This window comes from Cololabis saira, chromosome 12, assembly GCF_033807715.1.
Source record: "Cololabis saira isolate AMF1-May2022 chromosome 12, fColSai1.1, whole genome shotgun sequence".
NCBI classification, from domain to species: Eukaryota; Metazoa; Chordata; class Actinopteri; order Beloniformes; family Belonidae; genus Cololabis; species Cololabis saira.
Window position 1 is genome coordinate 46805491 of NC_084598.1, and position 25626 is coordinate 46831116.

The 25626-nt window shown below is 44.8% G+C and overlaps 1 protein-coding gene across 1 annotated transcript in view; it reads left to right on the forward strand.

Moving 5' to 3' along the window:
- Window positions 1-25142, forward strand: part of vps13d (vacuolar protein sorting 13 homolog D) — a 146609-nt gene extending 121467 nt beyond the window's left edge. Inside the window, 21 exon segments of the mRNA XM_061736938.1 lie at window positions 5892-5990; window positions 7057-7206; window positions 10129-10278; window positions 11188-11262; window positions 11264-11285; window positions 12146-12201; window positions 12204-12296; window positions 14822-14902; window positions 14904-14957; window positions 15599-15766; window positions 16081-16134; window positions 16136-16153; window positions 16155-16235; window positions 17054-17119; window positions 17121-17162; window positions 17164-17178; window positions 17180-17261; window positions 17880-17962; window positions 17964-18013; window positions 19143-19383; window positions 24249-25142. Coding sequence (XP_061592922.1) covers window positions 5892-5990; window positions 7057-7206; window positions 10129-10278; window positions 11188-11262; window positions 11264-11285; window positions 12146-12201; window positions 12204-12296; window positions 14822-14902; window positions 14904-14957; window positions 15599-15766; window positions 16081-16134; window positions 16136-16153; window positions 16155-16235; window positions 17054-17119; window positions 17121-17162; window positions 17164-17178; window positions 17180-17261; window positions 17880-17962; window positions 17964-18013; window positions 19143-19383; window positions 24249-24380 — 1812 coding nt within the window. The 3' untranslated portion in view covers window positions 24381-25142.
- The last annotated feature ends 484 nt before the right edge of the window (window positions 25143-25626 follow it).

Genomic DNA, 25626 nt, shown 5'->3' on the forward strand with positions numbered 1-25626 from the left:
CCGGTTATTAACGGGTATTTGCAGTTATTAACGGTTATTGTCAATGTCAATTTTATTTATAAAGCACATTTAAAAACGACCGAGGTCGACCAAAGTGCTGTACAGCATACAAGAAAATAAAACAATACCAAAAGAAAAACACAGTACACAGTGTAGAAACAATAAAATCACTAACATAATAAAATGATCAATAAAATAGTAATAAAAAATAGAGAATAAACGACAAAGAACAGACACAAAGTGCACAATCACTTCACACAGATGTAGGGAACTAATTTGTCACACACTAAAAGCCAAAGAAAATAAATACGTTTTCAAAGAAGACTTAAAAACCACTAGGGTCTGGGCAGATCTAACATTTAGTGGCAAACTATTCCACAGCTTAGGGCCGGCCACCGCAAAAGCTCGGTCACCTCTAGTTTTGAGCCTGGATTTCGGGACGTCTAAAAGCAACTGACTTGACGACCTCAGAGCTCTGGCTGGTGTGTGAGAGTGGAGAAGTTCATTAAGGTATTGGCAAATCAATTATTAGCGTTATCAGAATCAGAATCAGAAAAAGCTTTATTGCCAAGTCAGACATAAATCAGACGAGAGAACTTGACTCCGGTTCACACCGATGGCACCGTTAATACGGACGCCATTTTTAGAGGAAGGATGACACTGGGATGGAGGAGGAGGGAAAAAAAGGATCTTCACACTGTGTATTTATACCTAGTGTCAAGGTGCAAAAAAACACCTCAGCACAGAAAAGCAACATACACACAACAAAACAACATCATAAGCTTATGGGTATACGATATGGGCAGGTCGGGGGGGGGGGCCCGGCACAGATCATCCAAGTGAGGGGCGCGGCCATTGCAGCTGGCGCTCCAACCTGGAGCCTGTGTCAGGAGGGGCTGCTGATAAGAGGGGGGCCGATGGAAGGCGTTGAATATTGGGAGAGGGGGGTGTGTCAGTGTGTGTGTGAGAGTCTGTGACGCAATAAGTCCGAGAACCTTCGCCCAGAGTTCAGCCAAACGTCCTTGATGTTATCGGGCAGCGGTACAGTTCTGGGAGGGCGATCCGCGGGTGTTTGTGGGAGAGGGGGAGGGTTGAGTTGGGTGCAGAGCGTCATGTTTACATTCCTCCAGGGAGATTGTGACGAAGAGGCCTGCCAAGCCGCTTCATCAAGGCCAAATCAAATCAACAATTTGCAGGCAGCTCAGTAATTTTCCGTCTGGCTTTCAGTCTTCTGGTTCCTCAATAAACTCCGATCAGACGAATTTGTGATCAATCCCCGCCAAGCCGGGTACCCAGCTTCTCCAAGGTGTTCTCCATCTTGTTAATGAGCTCAAAGACCCCTGCTAGTCTACGATTCTGTTCAAGAATCACATCCAGCTTGCGGCCCTGCTCACCCAACGTTACAGTCTGAGTGCGGAGCCCCGTGCTCAATCCTTCAGCAGCTTCAGGCAGCTCAGAAGGGCCAGAACGGCCCCCGCAGCCTTCCGCGATTGTCGATAGGCCCGGAAGATCCCCACTCCAATTAGAAGAAATCCTGCTATCATAAATCCAATTATGAAGGCGTCCTCAATATTCTCGACAGATAAAATTTTGAGACACATCGGCCGCCAGTTCTTGTACGCGTCCATCGTGTAACCAGCAAAGAATGTCCCATCGGGGCAGGAGGGCTTCCTTACCCCCTGGCTTCTCGTTGCAAAAATATGGTCAATTGTGCTGAGAGACCAGTTAATCAATTCCATGATTGTAGAATTTTGGAGTGCAAAGGAGAGACTCTGAAGACGAGACAGGACAAAGCAGTAGCAGGGCAGATAGGGAGGGAGAGGAGCAGAAAAGCGTCCGCCTTCACAGAGAGCCGGAAGAAGATTGTTTAGAATAGAATAAAATAGAATACTTTATTGTCTGTCCCAATGGTGACAGAAATTCCTCTTGGACAGGGCTCACAACCACATTCACACATTCCCATAAGGACACGTTACAATATAAAAAGAATAAATACGTTAAAAAACAGTAAATAAGTTAGAACAGACATGACGGTGCCTGTTAAAAGTGCAACAATCTATTTGATGCCCTTGATGATGTTTATTATTAAAGGTATTGTGACATCATTTTTAACATGCTTTTAACACTATTAAAAGTCTTGGCCAACATCCCTCAAATGTGTCTAAAAGGTGTAACAAGAAAAACTTCACTCCAGTACTCCTTGCCTGGCTTGGAGATGACGGTGTTTTTTGCGCTGTGAAAAACGCGTCCTTTTCTCCCTTTCCTGTCAATCATTGCCCCGCTCCTCCTCCAAACCTCCTCCAACCAACTGCTACACACTTCTGCCGTCTCCACACACACACGCGCACACCGACCACAAACACCCACACACACAGCCCAGACAGGGCGACTACAGCCCGGGGATGAAGTCCGGGACCGGAGGACTAGAAGGCACCACCGTAGCTCCCCGCAAGCAATACGCTCACAGCGGCGTCGGAGAGTTAAGCCGGGAGCGACAGGCGAAGCATGCACGGAAAAGCAGCAGGGTGAAGCAGTCCACCGCAAACAATCATAAAAATAAAGGCATGCAAGCAGCAGTGTCCCATTATCTTAAGCCCAGTCAGTGGCCGCGGGTCTTCTTAGCAGTTTTCCTCCGGTGAGTAGAACAAAAGAGGCTCTAAACAGCTCCGTGTTAAGTCTGATTTATGGTTCCGCGTTAAATCGACGCAGAGCCTACGCCGTAGGGTTCAGCGTACGGTGCGCGTCGCCGCGTAACCCTACGCCGTAGGCTCTGAGTTGGTGTAACGCGGAACCATAAATCAGCCTTTATGGTGCGCTGGAGAGGAGAGGAGGCAGGGAGCTGGGTGGAGGGGGCGGTGATTTAGCGGGTCTATACGTAACGACCCGCCACCAAACCACATGCGCCGTTTTTGCATAGTTATGCAGAAAATCCCAGAAAGCACACAATACACTGAATGTTAAAAGTTCGTTTTTTTTGGGTGTAATTGATGTCAAGACACCCAACAAAACACAAAAAGTCAAGAAAAATGTGTTTTCATGTCACAATCCCTTTAATGGTTATTAACATTTATTAACGGTTATGAATGGTTATTAACATTATTAACGGTTATTAGTGGTTATTAACGGTTATTAGTGGTTATTAACGGTTATTAACGGTTGTTAACGGTTATTAGTGGTTATTAGTGGTTATTAACGGTTATTAGTGGTTATTAACGGTTATTAGTGGTTATTAACGGTTATTAGTGGTTATTAGTGGTTATTAACGGTTATTAGTGGTTAGTGGTTATTAACGGTTATTAACGGTTATTAACAGTTATTAGTGGTTATTAATGGTTATTAACGGTTATTAGTGGTTATTAACGGTTATTAGTGGTTAGTGGTTATTAACGGTTATTAACGGTTATTAACGGTTGTTAACGGTTATTAGTGGTTATTAACGGTTATTAGTGGTTATTAACGGTCATTAACGGTTATTAGTGGTTATTACGGTCATTAACGGTTATTAGTGGTTATTAACGGTTATTAGTGGTTATTAACAGTTATTAGTGGTTATTAACGGTTATTAACGGTTATTAGTGGTCATTAACGGTTATTAGTGGTTATTAACGGTTATTAACGGTTATTAGTGGTTATTAACGGTTATTAACGGTTATTAACGGTTATTAGTGGTTATTAACGGTTATTAGTGGTTATTAACGGTTATTAACGGTTATTAGTGGTTATTAACGGTTATTAGTGGTTATTAACGGTTATTAACGGTTATTAACGGTTATTAGTGGTTATTAACGGTTATTAGTGGTTATTAACGGTTATTAGTGGTTAGTGGTTATTAACGGTTATTAACGGTTATTAACGGTTGTTAACGGTTATTAGTGGTTATTAACGGTTATTAACGGTTATTAGTGGTTATTAACGGTTATTAGTGGTTATTAACGGTTATTAGTGGTTATTAACGGTTATTAACGGTTATTAGTGGTTATTAACGGTTATTAGTGGTTATTAACGGTTATTAATGGTTATTAACGGTTATTAATGGTTATTAGTGGTTATTAACGGTTATTAGTGGTTATTAACGGTTATTAACGGTTATTAACGTTATTAACGTAATTAACGGTTATTAATGGTTATTAACGGTTAGTAATGGTTATTAACGGTTATTAGTGGTTATTAACGGTTATTAGTGGTTATTAACGGTTATTAACGGTTATTAGTGGTTATTAACGGTTATTAGTGGTTATTAACGTTATTAACGTAATTAACGGTTATTAATGGTTATTAGTGGTTATTAACGGTTATGAATGGTTATTAACGGTTATTAATGGTTATTAGTGGTTATTAACGTAATTAACAGTTATTAGTGGTTATTAACGGTTATTAGTGGTTATTAACGGTTATTAGTGGTTATTAACAGTTATTTATGTTATTAACGTAATTAACGGTTATTAATGGTTATTAGTGGTTATTAACGTTAACGGTTATTAACGGTTATTAGTGGTTATTAACGTTATTAACGGTTATTAGTGGTTATTAGTGGTTATTAACGTTATTAACGTAATTAACAGTTATTAATGGTTATTAACGGTTATTAGTGGTTATTAACGGTTATTAACGGTTATTAACGTAATTAACGGTTATTAATGGTTATTAGTGGTTATTAACGGTTATTAACGTAATTAACGGTTATTAACGTTATTAACGTAATTAACGGTTATGAATGGTTATTAACGGTTATTAGTGGTTATTAACGGTTATTAACGGTTATTAACGTTATTAACGGTTATTAACGTAATTAACGGTTATTAACGTAATTAACGGTTATGAATGGTTATTAACGGTTATTAGTGGTTATTAACGGTTATTAACGGTTATTAGTGGTTATTAACGGTTATTAGTGGTTATTAACGTAATTAACGGTTATTAGTGGTTAATAACGGTTATTAACGTAATTAACGGTTATGAATTGTTATTAACGGTTATTAGTGGTTATTAATGGTTATTAACGTAATTAACAGTTATTAACGTTATTAACGTAATTAACGGTTATGAACGGTTATTAGTGGTTATTAATGGTTATTAACGGTTATTAGTGGTTATTAATGGTTATTAGTGGTTATTAACGGTTATTAGTGGTTATTAACGGTTATTAACGGTTATTAGTGGTTATTAACGGTTATTAGTGGTTATTAACGGTTATTAACGTTATTAACATAATTAACGGTTATTAATGGTTATTAGTGGTTATTAACGTTAACAGTTATTAACGGTTATTAGTGGTTTTTAGTGGTTATTAACGGTTATTAGTGGTTATTAACGGTTATTAACGTTATTAACGTAATTAACGGTTATGAATGGTTATTAACGGTTATTAGTGGTTATTAATGGTTATTAACGGTTATTAGTGGTTATTAACGGTTATTAGTGGTTATTACGGGCTATTAACGTTATTAACGGTTATTAATGTAATTAACGGTTATTAACATTATTAACATAATTAACGGTTATGAATGGTTATTAACGGTTATTAGTGGTTATTAACGGTTATTAGTGGTTATTAACGGTTATTAACATTATTAACGTAATTAATGGTTATGAATGGTTCTTAACGGTCATTATCCGTTATTAACGGTTATTAGTGGTTATTAATGGTTATTAGTGGTTATTAACGGTTATTAACGTTATTAACGTAATTAACGGTTAATAATGTTATTAGTGGTTATTAACGGTTATTATCGGTTATTAGTGGTTATTATCGGTTATGAATGGTTATGAATGGTTCTTAACGGTTATTATCGGTTATTAACGGTTATTAACGGTCTCCAGACTGAGCTGCAGGTGCCGGTCACCTTCCTGACCGTAAACCTCACATTTCTCTGGTTAACTTCTTGTTCCAGATCAGCGACTTCAACCAGAGAAGGTCCGTCCTGAGCTCCGGATCTCATGAAGACGTTAAAGAGGAGGTGAAGAAAGAAGAACCGGAGCAGGAGCTGGAGGTAAGAACCACGGTGACATCATCACCACGGTGACATCATCACCACGGTGACATCATCACCACGGTGACATCACCACCACGGTGACATCATCACCACGGTGGTGACATCATCACCACGGTGGTGACATCATCACCACGGTGGTGACATCATCACCACGGTGGTGACATCATCACCACGGTGGTGACATCATCACCACGGTGGTGACATCATCACCACGGTGGTGACATCATCACCACGGTGACATCATCACCACGGTGGTGACATCATCACCCCGGTGGTGACATCATCACCCCGGTGGTGACATCATCATTCATCAACACATCACCATAATCCATCAGATCATCAACACATCACCATAATCCAGCAGATCATTCATCAACACATCACCATAATCCAGCAGATCATTCATCAACACATCACCATAATCCAGCAGATCATTCATCAACACATCACCATAATCCAGCAGATCATTCATCAACACATCACCATAATCCAGCAGAGGCAGGAATGTTGATGTTACCAGAAACTTCCTAGCACTGAGGGAGAAGCAGCTTTGTTTCCAAACAAGAATCCTAACTTCACCCTGAGATCGGAGACCAGATTTGCAATGGGAGGATACTTGAAGGATAGTTGGCGATCGAGAAGAAACCCCAAGTACTTGTTAGGAAGATTTGGCGGCAGCTCACTTGCATTTGAGAACAGCATGAATTTGGTTTTGTCTGAGTTTAAAACCAATTTTAGCTTCTGCAGGAGACTGTACAACGTCAAACGCAGATGGTAAAAAGTCAAAGGCCTTTACAATGGATGACGCACAACAATAAATAATAGTATCGGCAGCATAAAAGTGATACATAGCATTTGATAAACCTGGTTACCGGGTCTGGTCTGGTTTACCTGGTCTGGTTAGGGGTCTGATGGGGGTCTGGGGTTTTTGGTAACCTCCACCTCCACCTGTGCAGGTGCTGGTGAACCTGGAGGACGGCGTGGGCGTCTCCCTGGTCTGGGGTTGATGGGGGACTGGTCTGGGGTCTGGTTCTGGTCTGCTAACCTGTCTCTACCTGTGCAGGTGCTGGTGAACCTGGAGGACGGTGTGGGCGTCTCCCTGGTCAACAAGGTTCCTGAGGAGCTGGTGTTCGCTACGCTGCTGGGCGTCGACCTGCACTTCACCCGCACGGCGGCTAACGAGGTGCTGGAGCTCAGCATCCAAAACATCCAGGTGAGTCCAGGTAACCAGGTAACCACATCTGGAGCTCAGCATCCAAAACATCCAGGTGAGTCTTACCTGGAGCTCAGCATCCAAAACATCCAGGTGAGTCTTACCTGGAGCTCAGCATCCAAAACATCCAGGTAAACACACCTGGAGCTGAACAGACCACACCCCCATCTCTTCCACTCAGCTCATCTGTGACGGCCCACCGGCATTTACTGCTAGTTTCTACCTGTTTCTTCTTCTTCCGGCTCTCGACGAAGGCGGACGCTTTTTCTGCTCCTCTCCCTTATCTATCTGTCCTGCTGCTGCTTTTGTCCTGTCTCGTCTTCAGAGTCTCTTCTTTTCACTCCTCCCAAACTCTACAATCATGGAATTGATTAACTGGTCTCTCAGCACAACCAGAAGTCAGGGGGTAAGGGAGCCCTCCTGCCCCCATGGGACATTAGTGCTGGATACACAATGGATTCCTACAAATACTGGAAACCGTTGTGTTTGGTGATTCTGTCTGTCGAGGACGTTGAAGATGCTTCATAATTGGATTTATGATAGCAGGATTTCTCCTGATCGGAGGAGGGGGATTCCTGGTCTATCGACAAACGCGTAAGTCGTCGACAGCTGTTCTGGCTCTTTCAGAGCTGCCGGACGTGGCTGAAGGATCAAGCAAGGTGATCAACACTCAGACTTTAACGTTGGGGGAGCAAAACCGTAAGCTGGATGTGATTCTTGAACAGAATCTCAGGCTGGCAGCAGTTTTTGAGCTCATTGGCAAGATGGAGAAGACCTTGGAGAAGTTGGAAGCTCAGCTTGGCGGGAATTGATCACAAATTCATCTGATTGGAGTCGCCATTGATGAACCAGAGACTGAAGGCAGACGGAAAATTACTGAGTCTGTCTGTTCTTTTCAATATAATTGTTGATTCTATAATCTGACCTTGACAGAGCGGTTTGCCCGATCGCTCTGGTCACAATCTCCTGGTGGAATGTAAACAAGGTGACTCTGCCCCCACTAACCCTCCCCTCTCAGGAACATCTGTGGACCTGTTTCAGAACTGACCGAGCCGTCTGATAACATCAAGGACACTTGGCTGAGAGCAGCTCTGGGCGAAGTTCACGGACTTACCGCTTACACACACTTACTGATAACCACCTCCCTCAACTCAACACCTTCCTCGGCCCCCCCTCTTATCAGCCCCCCCAACAGTCTCCGGGTTTCGAGCACCACGAAGTCGCGGCGATCACTTGGAAGTGCCTGACAGGTCCAGGTCTCTTCCCTCCTAAAGGGGAGTTTCTACCGGTTTCTGTAATAACTGATGGGGGTTTCTGTTCATGATCTCTGGAAACCAGAATCAGAATCAGAATCAGAATCAGCTTTATTGGCCAGGTTCGAACATTGTCCAACAAGGAATTTGATTCGGTTATTTCGCTCTTTGGTAGTAAAAAAAAAAAAAAAAAAAAAAAACAATAAACAAATAAACAATAAACAGATGTGGTATTACTATATACATATAACCATTTTAACATTTTAAGGTGCAGCAGTTTGAGGTAGTGATAAAAGAAGGATAGTTCTGAATAAAAATAAGAATAAAGTATAAGTATAACCTATATACAATTTTAACAGACAAATTATACAAAAAATACAAAAAATTATACAAAAGGAAATACAAAGTGAGAGGTGCAGCAGAGTGAGGCAGACATGATTATTAAAGAGGGTGCTGGATGATTTTTATTGCACGTGTTTGGTTACTCTGAGACGTCCTGGAAACAACTTGTGTTGTAACCGTGGCTGTATTAGGGATGGGCGGTATGGACTAAAAAAATTATCACGATCATTTCTGGCATTTATCCTGATAACGATAAAAATGACGATAAAAAAATACCAATTCAACTCCACATTTCTTTCTTTCTTTCTTTCTTTCTTTCTTTCTTTCTTTCTTTCTTTCTTCTTTCTTTCTTTCTTTCTTTCTTTCTTTCTTTCTTTCTTTCTTTCTTTCTTTCTTTCTTTCTTTCTTTCTTTCTTTCTTCCTTCCTTCCTTCCTTCCTTCCTTCCTTCCTTCCTTCCTTCCTTCCTTCCTTCCTTCCTTCCTTCCTTCCTTCCTTCCTTCCTTCCTTCCTTCCTTCCTTCTTCTTTCTTTCTTTCTTTCTTTCTTTCTTTCTTTCTTTCTTTCTTTCTTTCTTTCTTTCTTTCTTTCTTTCTTTCTTTCTTTCTTTCTTTCTTTCTTTCTTTCTTTCTTTCTTTCTTTCTTTCTTTCTTTCTTTCTTTCTTTCTTTCTTTCTTTCTTTCTTCCTTCCTTCCTTCCTTCCTTCCTTCCTTCCTTCCTTCCTTCCTTCCTTCCTTCCTTCCTTCCTTCCTTCCTTCCTTCCTTCCTTCCTTCACGTACGTTGTGCGTGGATTTAACACAGAACCATAAATCAGTTTTACACAAAAACGTCACCAACGGGAATTTATCATTTTTATCGTTAGATACAAATTCTTACCGTGGGGAATTTTTTTGACGATTTATCGTGAACGGTAAAATATCACCCATTCCTGCTGTATGAATAAAGTGAATCCAGGTTCTGGTCTCCAGGTGGACTTGTGTTGTAACAGTTGTATAAATAAAGTTTAGTGACCTCCAGGTGTCTCCGTGTCTCAGGTGGACAAACCAGCTCCTGGCTCCCCCTGTGTTGTAACAGATGTTTAAATAAAGTTTTCTGTCTCAGGTGGACAACCAGCTCCTGGCTCCACCTGTGTTGTAACACATGTATAAATAAAGTTTTCTGTCTCCAGGTGGACAACCAGCTCCTGGCTCCACCTGTGTTGTAACAGATGTATAAATAAAGTTTTCTGTCTCCAGGTGGACAACCAGCTCCTGGGCTCCACCTGTGTTGTAACAGATGTTTATATATATGTATATATAAAGTTAATCCAGGTTCTGGTTCTGGTCTCAGGTGGATAACCAGCTCCTGGGCTCCACCCAGCCCGTGCTGCTCTGCGTGACGCCCAGCTCGGGCGACGGCAGCGTGAACGACAGCGGCGCCGCCCTGCAGGTCAACTCGGTGAAGGTTCCCAGCAGCCTGGTGTTCACGGACCTGTTCAAGGTGGGTAGACCGGACCTGGTCCTGGTTCTGGTCTGGTTCTGGTCTGGTGTTCACGGACCTGTTCAAGGTGGGTAGACCCAGAACCAGACCCAGAACCTGGTTCTGGTTCTGGGTCTGGTTCTGGGTCTGGTTCTGGTTCTGGTTCTGGTTCTGGGTCTGGTTCTGGGTCTGGTTCTGGTTCTGGTTCGACCTGTTCAAGGTGGGTAGACCCAGAACCAGACCCAGAACCAGGACCTGGTTCTGGGTCTGGGTCAGCCACGACTTCAGCAGAACCATTTATTTATGGTTTATTGTCGGCTTTGTCTCCAACACAACAAAACCCATCAAATTAAAAGCGTCAAAATATGAAAAACAGCAAAATAATTTAACCGTCTGATCCAGAAATAAAGAACATTAAAACAACGTGTTGGAATCAGGAGGAAACAGAATAACCTGATTTAGTCCTGGCCCTTCCTGTAAAACTTATATGGATAATTATGTAGTAACAGGCATGTTTACGTAGTATTTATATAGACCATATTTATATGGATATTGTGTAGATATAATAATAGAAATTATGTGAATTTATAGTTATAAAGGGGGAGGAACGAGGAACGAGTGTAAACTTCTTCCTACTCCTTTTTCCAACCTGAAGATGTTACTGTTTATTTTTATTTGTATTTTTTATATACATGTTTGAAATTAATTAATTAATTAATTAATTAATTAATAAATTAATTCATTTCATTCATTCATGTCCTGCTGTGTTGCAGCACCTGATGGTGACACGTTAGTTTAATTAAATATTAATTAATTATAATGATGTGTTGCAGCACCTCATGGTGACGGTTAGTTTAATTAATTATAATGATGTGTTGCAGCACCTGATGGTGACGCCGTTAGTTTAATTAAATATTAATGTTTTTCCAGCACCTGATGGTAACCGCCCGGCGTTTCACCGTCATCATCGAGGAGAAGCTGCTGCTGAAACTGCTCAGTTTTCTTCGGATACGGAGACGCAGAAGCTGGTGGGTGTTTGGTCCGTCTGTCTGTCCGTCTGTCTGTCCGTCTGTCTGTCCTGGTGTAGAACTGAACCCTCAACCCCCTAATGTCCGTCTGTCTGTCCGTCTGTCTGTCTGTCTGTCCGTCTGTCTGTCCGTCTGTCTGTCTGTCTGTCTGTCTGTCTGTCTGTCCCCATGAGGAACTGAACCCTCAACCCTGTAACGTTTGTCTGTCCTGATGGGGAATCCAACCCTCAACCCTGTAATGTCTGTCTGTCTGTCTGTCTCCTCATGGGGAATTGAACCCTCAACCCCTGTAACGTTTGTCTGTCTCCTCATGGGGAATCCAACCCTCAACTCTAGGGCTGGGCGATTTTGGACAAAAATAAAATCCAGATTTTTTTTCTCTGAAAACCCGATTTTTCGATTTAGGTTTTTTTTGGTAAAACTACAAAAGACAATGGAATAAATTGTTTCAAATAGTTTATCTTTATTTTTAAATAAAAATAGCAAACAAATGTCCCTATTGGGAATGAAGTGCAACTGAAAGATCCTGTAAATCCTCCTTGAGTTTAGTAAAGTTTTCTTGACCAAACAAAGACGACTAGACGAGCTCCGTCTGTAATGCAGCTGCAAAAAAGGAACATCCCATTTTCCTTTTTTTACCTTCGATTGTGATTAATAAATCCGATTTAGATTTAAAATCGATTAAACGCACAGCCCTACTCAACCCTGTAACGTCTGTCTCCTCATGAGGAATTGAACCCTCAACCCCTGTAACGTCTGTCTCCTCATGGGGAATTGAACCCTCAACCCTGTAACGTCTGTCTCCTCATGGGGAATTGAACCCCTCGACCCTGAACCTGCACCTGAACCCGCACCACCAGAGGTGGAGAAACTGGACGACAACCTGCACGAGCGTCCGGGCGACGCGGCGGCGCCGCGCCGAAGCGCTACTACTTTGAGAACCTGAAGATCAGCCTCCCCCAGGTGAAGCTGAGCGTGTTCACGTCCAGCAAGCTGCCGCCGGACCTCAAGGTACTGAACCCTCAACCCTAGACCCCCCTAGACCCCCAACCCAGACCCCTACCCCCTACTACCTAACCCCCTAGACCCCCCAGACCTAGACCCTAGACCTAGACCACCTCCCCCAGGTGAAGCTGAGCGTGTTCACGTCCAGCAAGCTGCCGCCGGACCTGAAGGTACGGAACCCTCAACCCTAGACCCCCCTTAGACCCCCCTAGACCTAGACCCCCTAGACCACCTGCCCCAGGTGAAGCTGAGCGTGTTCACGTCCAGCAGATCTGAAAAGCTGCGAAAGATACCATCCTTGTAAAGTTCTCCAAAACTTTTCAGGCCCTTATTATGCCATATGAGAAAGGGTTGAATCTGTAAGCGGAGGTCGAAATAAATGATTGTTCAGTAATGGAGCTAAAGTAGATGCTGACTTAAATTTGAAGTGTTTCCTAAATTGATACCAAATTTTAAGTGTGGAGTGAACCACTTGATTATTTGTAAAGACAGAGAGGTTGGATGGAATAGATGAGGTAAGTAGAGCAGGTAAAGAGGATGAAATGCATGACTGTGCCTCCAATTTACACCATGTCATATTCACCGATTTGAACCAAAATGAAATGTTTTGAATATGTGCTGCCCAATAATACAGTTGGAAATTGGGAAGTACCAGTCCGCCATTGAATTTACATCTCTGAAGTGTGGATTTGCGGATTCTAGGAGCCTTCCCACACCATAAGAAGTCAGAAATAGTTTGATCAATTATTTAAAAAAAGTGTTTTGGTAAGAAAAGTGGAAGACATTTGAACAAAAGAAATTTGGGCAAAATGTTCATTTTAACTGTGTTAATTCTTCCAATTAACGAAAGAGGTAAGCTTTTCCATCTATGGAGGTCAAATTTAATTGTAGACATTAAAGGTGAGAAATTAGCAGAAAAAAGAGAGCTTAACGTTCTGGTTACGTTGATCCCAAGATACCTAAAGCCGGACGGACTAATCTTAAAAGGGATATCTGACTGTACGAGCTGTGATGCTGAGTCATTGATGGGATAGCATTCACTTTTAGAGACGTTCACTTTATAGCCTGAGAATGACCCGAATCTCTGGAAAGCAGATACAATTGAAGGAATGGAGAGGACAGGATCCGAGACGTATAACAATAAGTCATCAGTGTAAAGTGACAGCTTAAATTCTGTTCCCAAACGGGAGATCCCAGTAAAAGTGGGGGGAGGACCTCAGAAAGATTGACAGGGGCTCTATAGCTAGTGCGAATAATAGGGGAGAGAGGGGACACCCCTGTCTGGTGCCACGGGCTAGAGTAAAAAAATTGGAGCCGAATGCCATTAGTGGAAACGCTTGCTTGTGAAGACGTGTAAAGGAGACGTATCCAAGAAATGAACCCATTCCCCAGCCCAAACTTCTTCAGTACAGTAAATAAATAGTCCCATTCAACCCTATTGAATGCCTTTTCATTATCGACCGAGATTACGACTTCAGGTGTTGTAGTTACAGTTTTAGAATGAATAATATTTAAAAGTGTCCGGACATTAAAGAATAACTGTCGCCCCTTAACAAATCCTGTCTGTTCATTTGAGACAATAGTTGGTACAATGTTCTCCAAGCGATAAGCCAAAGCTTTAGCAAGGATCCTAGCATCTACATTTATTAACGAAAGAGGTCTGTATGAGCCGCAGAGAGTTGGATCTTTATCTTTTTTTAAGAGGAGACTTATGGAGGCTTGCCTTAAAGTGGGAGGGAGAGTGCCATGTTCCAGTGGTTCCTTATAAACAGCATGCAATACAGGGGACAATTCATCCTGAAATTTCAGGGTGGTCTGGTCTAACGTCTGGTCTAATGGGGTCTGGTCTAATATCTGGTTTTATCCCTAGAGGCTCTAAAGGGAACTCTGGGGGGTCTGGTCTAATATCTGGTTTATCCCTCCAGGCTCTAAAGGGGACTCTGGGGGTCTGGTCTAATATCTGGTTTTATCCCTCCAGGCTCTAAAGGGAACTCTGGGGGTCTGGTCTAATACCTGGTTTATACCTCCAGGCTCTAAAGGGAACTCTGGGGGTCTGGTCTAATACCTGGTTCTGTCCCCTCCAGGCTCTAAAGGGAACTATGGGGGTCTGGTTTAATATCTGGGGGTCTGGTCTAATATCTGGGGGTCTGGTCTAATACCTGGTTCTGTCCCTCCAGGCTCTAAAGGGAACTCTGGGGGTCTGGTCTAATATCTGGGGGTCTGGTCTAATACCTGGTTGTCTGGTCTAATATCTGGGGTCTGGTCTAATATCTGGTTTATCCCTCCATGCTCTAAAGGGAACTCTGGGGGTCTGGTCTAATACCTGGTTGTCTGGTCTAATATCTGGGGGTCTGGTCTAATACCTGGTTCTGTCCCTCCAGGCTCTAAAGGGAACTCTGGGGGTCTGGTCTAATATCTGGGGGTCTGGTCTAATATCTGGGGGTCTGGTCTAATATCTGGGGGTCTGGTCTAATATCTGGGGTCTGGTCTAATATCTGGGGGTCTGGTCTAATGTCTGGTTTATCCTCCAGGCTCTAAAGGGAACTCTGGGTTTCCCTCTGGTCCGGTTTGAAGACGCCGTCATCAACATGTATCCGTTCACCAGAGTTCACCCCGTACGAAACCCAGGAGATCATCGTCAACGACATCCTGAAGCACTTCAGAGAGGTAACTAGTTAACTAGCATTAACTAGAGGTTAACTAGCACCAACTAATACTAACTAGAGGTTAACTAGCACTAACTAGAGGTTAACTACCGTTTCAGAGAGGTAACTAGTTAACTAGCACTAACTAACACTAACTAGAGGTTAACTAACACTAACTAGAGGTTAACTAACACTAACTACAGGTTAACTAGCACTAACTAGAGGTTGAACTAGCACTAACTAGAGGTTAACTAGCACTAACTAGAGGTTTAACTAACGCTTCAGAGAGGGTAACTAGTTAACTAGCACTAACTAGTGCTAACTAGACACTTAACTAGAGGTTTACTAGCACTAACTAGAGGTTAACTAAACCCAGGAGATCATCGTCAACGACATCCTGAAGCACTTCAGAGAGGTAACTAGTTAATTAACGCTAACTAACACTAACTAGAGGTTAACTAATCACTAACTAGAGGTTAACTAATCACTAACTAGAGGTTAACTAGCACTTCAGAGGTAACTAGTTAACTAACACTAACTAGAGGTTTACTAGTTTACTAAACACTAACACCTCCCCAGGAGTTCATGAGCCAGGCAGCTCAGATCCTGTTTAGCTGGTTTAAACCTGTTTAAACCGGTTTTCCCCCTCTGTTTTCCTGCCAGGAGCTCATGAGCCAGGCAGCTCAGATCCTGGGCTCGGTGGATTTCCTGGGCAACCCCATGGGGCTCCTGAATGACGTCACGGAGGGCGTGTCCGAGCTAATCCGCTACGGCAACGTGGGCGGCCTGATCCGCAACGTCACGCACGGGGTTTCCAACTCCGCTGCTAAGGTAGGTGGCTAGCACCACGCTAGCATGATGCTAGCACCACGCTAGCATGATGCTAGCACCACGCTAGCATCGCTACATCATGCTAGCATCACTACGTCACGCTAGCAACGCTACGTCACCCACAGAGTTTCTGCTGGTGGACCAGGACCAGGTGAGCGTGTCCGAGCTAATCCGCTACGGATTGCGGACCCTGGATCTGGTCCAGGTCTTAGTCCAGGTCCTAGTCCTGGTCCTGGTCCAGGTCCTGGACTGGTTTCTGATCCTGGTTCTGGTCCTGGTCCTGGACTGGTTTCTGAACCTGGTTCTGGTTTCAGTTTGCAGGAACACTCTCTGACGGTCTGGGGAAGACGATGGACAACCGGCACCAGAAGTGAGCGTGAATACATCCAGGTACCACGGGGCCACCAGTGGGGAGCACCTGGTGGCCGGGATCCACGGCCTGGCCCACGGTACGGTTTAAAAACCTCCTGTTACACCGGTTTACGCTGGTTTAAACCGGTTTACGCTGGTTTTAAACCGGTTTACGCTGGTTTAAACCGGTTTACCGCTGGTTTAAACCGGTTTACGCTGGTTTAAACCGGTTTACGCTGGTTTAAACCGGTTTACGCTGGTTTAAACTGGTTTACGCTGGTTTAAACCTGTTTACGCTGGTTTAAACTGGTTTATGCTGGTTTAAACTGGTTTATACTGGTTTAAACCGGTTTACGCTGGTTTAAACCTGTTTACGCTGGTTTAAACCGGTTTACGCTGGTTTAAACATGTTTAAAACTGGTTTAAACCGGTTTACGCTGGTTTTAACATGTTTAAACCGGTTTACGCTGGTTTTGACATGTTTAAACCGGTTTACGCTGGTTTTGACATGTTTAACCCCGGTTTACGCTGGTTTAAACATGTTTAAACTGGTTTAAACCGGTTTACGCTGGTTTTAACATGTTTAAACCGGTTTACGCTGGTTTTGACATGTTTAAACCGGTTTACGCTGGTTTTGACATGTTTAAACTGGTTTAAACCGGTTTACGCTGGTTTAAACCGGTTTACGCTGGTTTAAACCGGTTTGCGCTGGTTTTAAACCGGTTTACGCTGGTTTATAGCTTTGGAGGAGGAGTGCCTCCTTCTGCAGCCGTGGCACTAACTAGACAATTTCCTCGCAGAAATTTCTAGAGTGCCACGGCGGGCTGCTGCACATTTGTGTACATTATTGCATTTTGAAAGCAATAAAGGTGAAGGACTCAAAACTAAGTCCAATGACACCACACATGATAACTAACAATAACTCTGTTTCCTCAGGAATCATCGGGGGGGATGACCAGCATCATCACGTCCACCGTGGAGGGCGTGAAGACCGAGGGCGGCAGTCAGCGGCTTCTTCTCCGGCCTGGGCAAAGGTCTGGTGGGAAACGGTCACCAAACCGCGTGGCCGGGGCGCTGGACTTCGCCTCGGAGACGGCCCAGACGGTCCGGGACATGGCTAGCCTTAGCAACCACAGGTTAGCATGTTAGCCTCGGATACGACCCAGACGGTCCGGGACATGGCTAGCCTTAGCAACCACAGGTTAGCATGTTAGCATGTTAGCCTCGGAGACGGCCCAGACGGTCCGGGACATGGCTAGCCTTAGCAACCACAGGTTAGCATGTTAGCCTCGGAGACGGCCCAGACGGTGCGGGACATGGCTAGCCTTAGCAAACCACAGTTGGGTTAGCATGTTAGCATGTTAGCCTCGGAGACGGCCCAGACGGTGCGGGGACATGGCTAGCCTTAGCAACCACAGGTTAGCATGTTAGCATGTTAGCCTCGGAGACGGCCCAGACGGTCCGGGACATGGCTAGCCTTAGCAACCACATGTTAGCCTCGGATACGGCCCAGACGGTCCGGGACATGGCTAGCCTTAGCAACCACAGGTTTAGCATGTTAGCATGTTAGCCTTGGAGACGGCCCAGACGGTCCGGGACATGGCTAGCCTTAGCAACCACAGGTTAGCATGTTAGCATGTTAGCCTCGGAGACGGCCCAGACGGTCCGGGACATGGCTAGCCTTAGCAACCACAGGTTGGGGGTCCAGGTTGGTCCAGGTTGGGGGGTCCAGGTCTAACAGGACTCTCTTGTTCCGGTCCAGGTTGGGGGGTCCAGCGGGTCCGGAGGCCCCGGTGCTGTAAGGGTCCTCAGGGTCTTCTGTCCCGGTTCTCGTCCTCTCAGGCCAAAGGGTCAGGAGACGCTGTTCAGCCTGACGGACGACATCCACGCAGAGTTGTGAGTATTTACCCTGATCAATACCCTGATCAATAACCTGATCAATAACCTCCGTCCACGCAGAGTTGTGGAGTATTTACCCTGATCAATACCCTGATCAATAACCTGATCAATAACCTCCATCTGATCAATAACCTGATCAATAACCTCCATCTGATCAATAACCTGATCAATAACCTCCATCCACGCAGAGTTGTGAGTATTTACCATGATCAATACCCTGATCAATAACCTCATTCTGATCAATAACCTCATTCTGATCAATAACCTGATCAATAACCTGATCAATAACCTCCATCTGATCAATAACCTCCATCCACGCAGAGTTGTAGGTTTTTACCCTGATCAATAACCTGATCTGTTACCTGATCAATAACCTGATCAATAACCTCCATCCATGCAGAGTTGTGAGTTTTTACCCTGATCAATAACCTGATCTGTTACCTGATCAATAACCTGATCAATAACCTCCATCCATGCAGAGTCCTCCATCCATGCAGAGTTGTGAAGTATTTACCCTGATCAATAACCTGATCAATAACCTCCATCCTCGCAGAGTTGTGAGTATTTAACCTGATCAGTTAACGACCTGATCAATAACCTCCATCTGATTGTTCCAGGTATTAGTCAGACCTTATGGGACGGTAGTGAGTGTTCAGGTATTAGTCAGACCTTATGGGACGGTAGTGAGTGTTCCAGGTATTAGTCAGACCTTATGGGACGGTAGTGAGTGTTCCAGGTATTAGTCAGACGGAACTACGAGTAAACCTGCACTCTGAGAGCGGAGAGCTCTGCCAGGAACATAAGGCTCTATCGGGTCTTGTAAATACTGCGGAGCTAAGCCGTTTTTGGCTTTATATGCAAGTAATTAAATTTTAAATTGGATTCTGAATTTTACAGGTAGCCAATGTAGCGATCATGTACTCATTCAGAAAAAAATTAAATAAATAAATAAATAAAAATACATAAAATAAAAATAATAAATTAAATTAAAAAAATTTAAGTAAATTAAATAAAAACTATTAAAAAATAAGAATAAATGAAATAAAACAAATAAAATAAAGTGGAGCCCCTGGACAGCTACTGCGTGCTGGTCAATACCTGATCAATAACCCGTCCCTCTCCCCAGCTTCATGGCCGTGGAGCCCCAGGACAGCTACTGCGTGCTGGTCTCCTCCAGGGCCGTGTACTTCCTGAAGCCGGGCGACCCGGCGGAGCGGGAGTCCATCTTCCTGGAGGTCAAGTACGACGACCTCTACCACTGCCTGGTGTCCAAGGACCACGGGAAGGTTTACGTGCAGCTGACCAAGAAGGCCGAGAGCAGCAGCAGCGGGGTGGCCATGCCGGGGCCCTCCCACCAGAAACCCATGGTAGGTACCCATGCCGGGCCCCCCAGGGCCCTCGCACCAGAAACCCATGGTAGGTACCCATGCCGGGCCCCCGGGGCCCTCGCACCAGAAACCTATGGTAGGTACCCATGCCGGCCCTCCCACCAGAAACCCATGGTAGGTACCGGTGCCGGCCCCCCGGTCCCCCCGGGGCCCTCCCACCAGAAACCCATGGTAGGTACCGGTGCCGGGCCCCCCGGGGCCCTCCCACCAGAAACCCATGGTAGGTACCGGTGCCGGCCCCCCGGGCCCCCGGGGCCCTCCCACCAGAAACCCATGGTAGGTACCCATGGGCTGGGCGATTTTGGACAAAAATAAAATCCCGATTTTTTTCTTGAAAACCTGATTTTCGATTTCGATTTTTTTTGGTAAAACTACAAGACAATGGAATAAATTGTTTCAAATATTTTATCTTTATTTTTAAAGAAAAATAGCGAACAAATGTCCCAATTGGGAATGAAGTGCAAGTGAAAGATCCTGTAAATCCTCCTTGAGTTTAGTAAAGTGACATTTACAATTTTCTTGACCAAACAAAGACTAGACGAGCTCCGTCTGTAATGCAGCTGCAAAAAAAAAGGAAAATCCATTTTCCGATTTTCCTTTTTTTAACATCGATTTTGATTAATAAATCCGATTTAGATTTAAAATCGATTAATCACACAGCCCTAGGTACCCATGCCGGGGCCCTCGCACCAGAAACCCATGGTGAGTTAATTAAAATAAAATAAAAAATTAAAGCTGCAGGCTGCGGTGAACGGCCCTCACGCGTGCAATTTTCACCAATAAAAGTCAAGGACTCAAAACTGAGTCCGATGACACCCCAATGACTCTTTATGTCAAACCATTCAAAAGTTATAGCAGAAAGTAGGAACTATCAAATATGGACCAATCAGATGAAGGGGTTCGCACTTTTTGGCGTCTAGCGTCGCCACGGTAACGCTTTTGAAAGAGAAAAGTAATGCGCGTAGTCGCAGGATGGAGACGCATATTTTGATGTATAACACACCTGGGTGCACGTTACGGTTCGGGCTGAATTAACTGCCGAAGGAATGGCAGAAATTTCGCCAAAATTCCACGATTAATTCAAAATGGCCGACTTCCTGTTCGGTTTCGGGCATGACGCCAAGAGACTTTTCTTTAAGTTGTGACATGATACAGGTGTGTACCGATTTTTGTGCATCTACGTCAAACCGTATTGTGGGGCTTGAGGCACAAAGTTTTCTAGGGGGCGCTGTTGAGCCGTTAGGCCACGCCCATTAATGCAAACCATTAAATATCACATTTTTCACCAGGACTGGCTTGGTGCAAAATTTGGTGACTTTTGGGGCACGTTTAGGGGGAAAAAAGACCCTAATTTCTTCAGAAGAAAAACGAGAACAATTGCTACAGATACAGTAGGGCCTTCGCACTGTCAGTGCTCGGGCCTTAATAAAAAAAATTTAAAAAAAATAATATTTTAGAGGAGGAAGATTTTTTTTTTCATTATGCACTTTGAGAAAAAAGTCAAAATTTTATGAATAAAGTTGAAATGTTGAGAAAAACCCCACCAGAAACCCACGGTAGTTTAGGGATGGGGGGGGGGGGGGGGGTTACAACATGCTGAGGTCTCATTACGCTGTCGTTTACAGCTTTTGAGATATTGAAGCCAAATTGTCCCATTCTATCCTACGGGGCTCGTTACCATGGCAACAAAAACCTATGCATTTGTATGGGGGAGCATGTGAATAAACCATCTGTTAATGCGGCCCGGAACGTTGCATCCATGCATGGTATACATCGTTAGATGCGTCTCCCCCGTTGCCTCGAAGGGCATTACCTTCTCAGTCAAAAGTGTTACCGTGGCAACGCTAGATGCCAAATAGCAAAAAAAAAAAAAGCTGAAAATTCGGACACTTGTTGCTCGGCCGAACTTTATCGTAGAGACATCGTTCAAATTTTCAAACACTCGGCCCGATTGGCACTAAAGGACCGTACAACCTCATCCTGCTAATTATTTCGGTTTTTGCTAAATTCAACTTTCAATTTTAAAAAAATTACATTTTGTTTTGGATGCTTGTTGCTAGGCAACGGTTTATCGTACAGACATCATTACGACATTGAAAAACCCAGGACGCGTTGTACTACAACATATTTTAGTCTCATCATGCTAGCTATTACGCTTTTTGAGATATTTAACTATTCTAATTTTTAAGCTAGCGGAAATTTGGACGCTTGTTGCTCGGCAACACGATATCGCAGAGACATCGATCCAACGTTAAAAGGCTGCATTTTTATGGGGAAGAATATGAATAAATCATCCGTAAATGTGGCCCGAACCGTAACGTGCATCCAGGCCTTGGTTTGGTTTATTGGCCATTATTAATAACCCCTAACATGGCAGGATCACCAGAAACCCGTGGTGCGCCCAGGAAGTCCATGCTCCTTCCTGCAGCTTGGGGTCCTTGTCCAATCAGAGTGTGGTCCCTGATCACCAAGGGACCACATATGCAAATCCTGGCTGAGCTTCATGTCCATGGGGTTTTTCCGTTGCTCCAAACCGTGTGGCCACGGTGTCGTAAACTTTAGGGTGGCTTCGGTCGAAGGCCCGAAATCTGGCCTGGTAGCCTGAAATCCGGCCTGGTAGCCTGAAATCTGGCCTGGTAGCCTGAAATCCGGCCTGGTAGCCTGAAATCTGGCCTGGTAGCCTGAAATCCGGCCTGGTAGCCTGAAATCCGGCCTGGTAGCCTGAAATCTGGCCTGGTGGCCTGAAATCTGGCCTGGTAGCCTGAAATCCGGCCTGGTAGCCTGAAATCCGGCCTGGTAGCCTGAAATCCGGCCTGGTAGCCTGGTGGCCTGGTCAAAGCCTGACTGTTCACATAATCACACATTTCATATGAGTTCATATATATATTCATAATTCACATGAGTCCATAATCACATGGGCGGTGGTCCAACAGTTCATTAACATGCATTGTCCCGTCTGAATAAACTTTGATTTGATTAGTGGAATATACACTTAGGGCCAAATCCACAAAAGGATTGCGCGGCTTTTGCAGCCGCTAAACCGGTGCAAATGAGACAAAAAGAGAGCGTCTAATTCACAAAGCACCCGCAAAGGGCGAATTGCACCACAAACTGCGCTGCCAAGCAAATAGTGGCATGGTGCGCCTGTACCATTTTTTTTTTTTTTTTAAGGTTTTTTTGGGCTCTAGTGGCCCTTTATTGGAGATTCAGACTGGAAAGGGGTAGAGAGAGAGAACGGGGAAGACACGCAGCAAAGGTGCACGGGCTGGATTCGAACCCGCGACCGCTGCAGGAGGAGGACTGTAGCCTCAGTATATGGCCCGCTGCTTAACCCACTGCGCCACCGAGCGGCCCACGCCTGTGCCATTTGCATGCATGTAAATTAGGTAATATTCATACATTCGGCGCAAAATTGCCCCCTTTCTATGCAAATAAGCCTCATTGCAAAAACCGTCTAATTCACAAAGGCCAGCGCTATTTGCCACACGCAAAAATAGTGGAGCAAATACCGTGTTTTTGCGTGTATTAACTGCGCGCAAACTCACTCCTCACTCCCGCTCTGTCTCTGTTTCTCTCACTCTTCAATGTCATTCAAGCCTGTGTGATACTGAATGATATTAAGGGTGAAATCTACAGTCAGACATGACTGTACACAGTCAGATCAAGTGGGGTTGTGGACTTATCAGATTTAAAAATAAGAATAACAGGACGGAGCTCAGGATTCATCCATACATAAGGGGCTGATTTATTACAAACAATTCCACCATATAAACATATAAATCTAGAATGCGCACAGCCTCTTAACATTTGACATTTCATTAGCTAGACCCTCCAGAAAAACGTGGGCTAAAATCATTGATTCTGCAGGCTAAAATCATTGATTATGCGATTAAATGTGCGGGTTTTTTATGTGCTTTTATGCGGTGAAATTGCGAAATATGCAGGAAGTTGCGGATTTGGCGCTGAGCTCTTCCCTCTTAAATTCAGCGCGCTGTCTCGTCTGATCTGAGGTCGTAGGAGAAAAAAAAGAAGGAGAGCGCGGGTGGAGAGGAGAGGAGAGGGGCGGTGGCCGCCTCTCTCCCTCCAGTGCTCGGGTGATTGCCAGGCGCACCGGCGCGACGAGGGGACGAGCCGGAGCTCCGTCACCCCACGCGTCCGCCCGCCAAGATCCCCCAGTGGATGGGAGCTCCGCCTCCGCCGGCCCTCGCAGGCGCAGTGGTACGCGGTCAGCGCGGAGACGGCACTCCCTTTTTCCTCTCACCCCCGCGGGTGAGAGCTGCTGTTTGGGGGGTGGCGGTTTCTGCGAGGGGTGCGGAGGTCCCCGGGCGGGTCCCGCACGTCGCGACCGGGCGTCCCGACATGTCACTCACAACACTCCCCCCTTTTTCCAAACTTTATGCGAAAATGTGCGGCGATGATGCGGTGAAATCAAGCGAGCCCCGCATCATTCGCATATTCAGCGCGGACATATGCGATATTAACCCCAGTAAAAGTGATTTTTCTGCACCAGACATTGAAATCCACGGACAGCCGTGAAATCCGTGCAAAAAATTTCCGCGATCACGGAATCGCGGATTCCTGGAGGGTCTAATTAGCTTATGTCATACATACATCATTAGAGCTAAATCTTTTGTGAATTGGATCTTAAAGCGGGACAAATTGCGGGCGCAAATGCGGCGCAATTCACAGCGCTATTCGCGGGCGCAATCTGTTCTTTGTGGATTTGGCCGTAACTGTTTAGTGTCACCAGAACCCCCCCCACCAGTCCAGGTCTGTTTTCTGACGATGCTGCTCTTCCTCTTCCTCCTCTTCCTCTTCCTCCTCTTCCTCCTCTTCCTCCTCAGGTCCACGTGAAGAGCGAGAGTCTCGCCGTCAAGATCTCTCAGGAAATCAACTACGCCAAGAGTCTGTACTACGAGCAGCAGCTGATGCTGCCGGCGAGCCACGAGGAGGACAGTCTGCTGCTGGAGTCCTGACCGGTTTAGACTGGTTTAGACTGGTTATACTGGTCCCAGTTAGACCAGTCTAACCCTAACCCCCCCAGCCAGGAGGAGGACAGTCTGCTGCTGGAGTCCTGACCGGTTTAGACCGGTTATACTGGTCCCAGTTAGACCAGTCTAACCCTAACCCCCAGCCAGGAGGAGGACAGTCTGCTGCTGGAGTCCTGACCGGTTTAGACCGGTTATACTGGTCCCAGTTAGACCAGTCTAACCCTAACCCCCCCAGCCAGGAGGAGGACAGTCTGCTGCTGGAGTCCTGACCGGTTTAGACCGGTTATACTGGTCCCAGTTAGACCAGTCTAACCCTAACCCCCAGCCACGAGGAGGACAGTCTGCTGCTGGAGTCCTGACCGGTCTAGACCAGTGTAAACCTGTACAGACCAGTCTAGACCAGTACACAGACCAGAGTTAAATCAGAGTAAACATGTAAATACTGTTGATGACGACCATCATGACGCCTTTACAGATCTATTTTGTGTATAAGAGACTATTAGAGAATTAATTGCACTGAATGATGGGGAGGGGGGGATTTGGGGGGTCCTGCAGGACCTGCAGGACCCCCCTGCAGGTCCTGCAGGGGGGTCCTGGTCCAGGTCCTGGTCCTGCAGCCCCCCCAACACACAAACACACTATCTGCCTTTTCCAGTCTAACTCTGTGATGTTTGTTCATCTGTTTTCTAGCCCCCCCCCCCTTTACTGACACACTGAATATAATAAAGAACCAGACTGGAGACAAAACCAACTGTACTGTCTTTTCATTCTTATCCCCGTTATACTGGCATTAATACTTGTTATAGTTCCAGTAATAATACTAGTCCCTTACCTGAGGTCCAGTAGAACCAGACTGGAGACAAAACACACTGTACTGTCTTTTTTATCAGAGTTATACTGGAATTAGGCCAGGCAAGTTTATTTATATAGCACAATTCAACACAAGGTAATTCAAAGTGCTTTACATTGACATTAAAAGCAGCAAGACATAATTAGACAGTAAATAATGTTGAGGAATTTACCAAACCATTTCAGAAGTCCGCTTTGGGGTATATGAGTTTTATTCAGCCGGCGGTGGGCGGATCTACACAGACCAGAGTCTGGTTGAAATGCTGACCTCGAGTGATTTTGTGACAAGGTTTTTATACAAGAAGTTTAACGAATAAAAGGCAGGAATAAACAAGTCAGTGAGAGACAGTCAGAGGTGTGATCTTTCAGTTTTGGGACTACC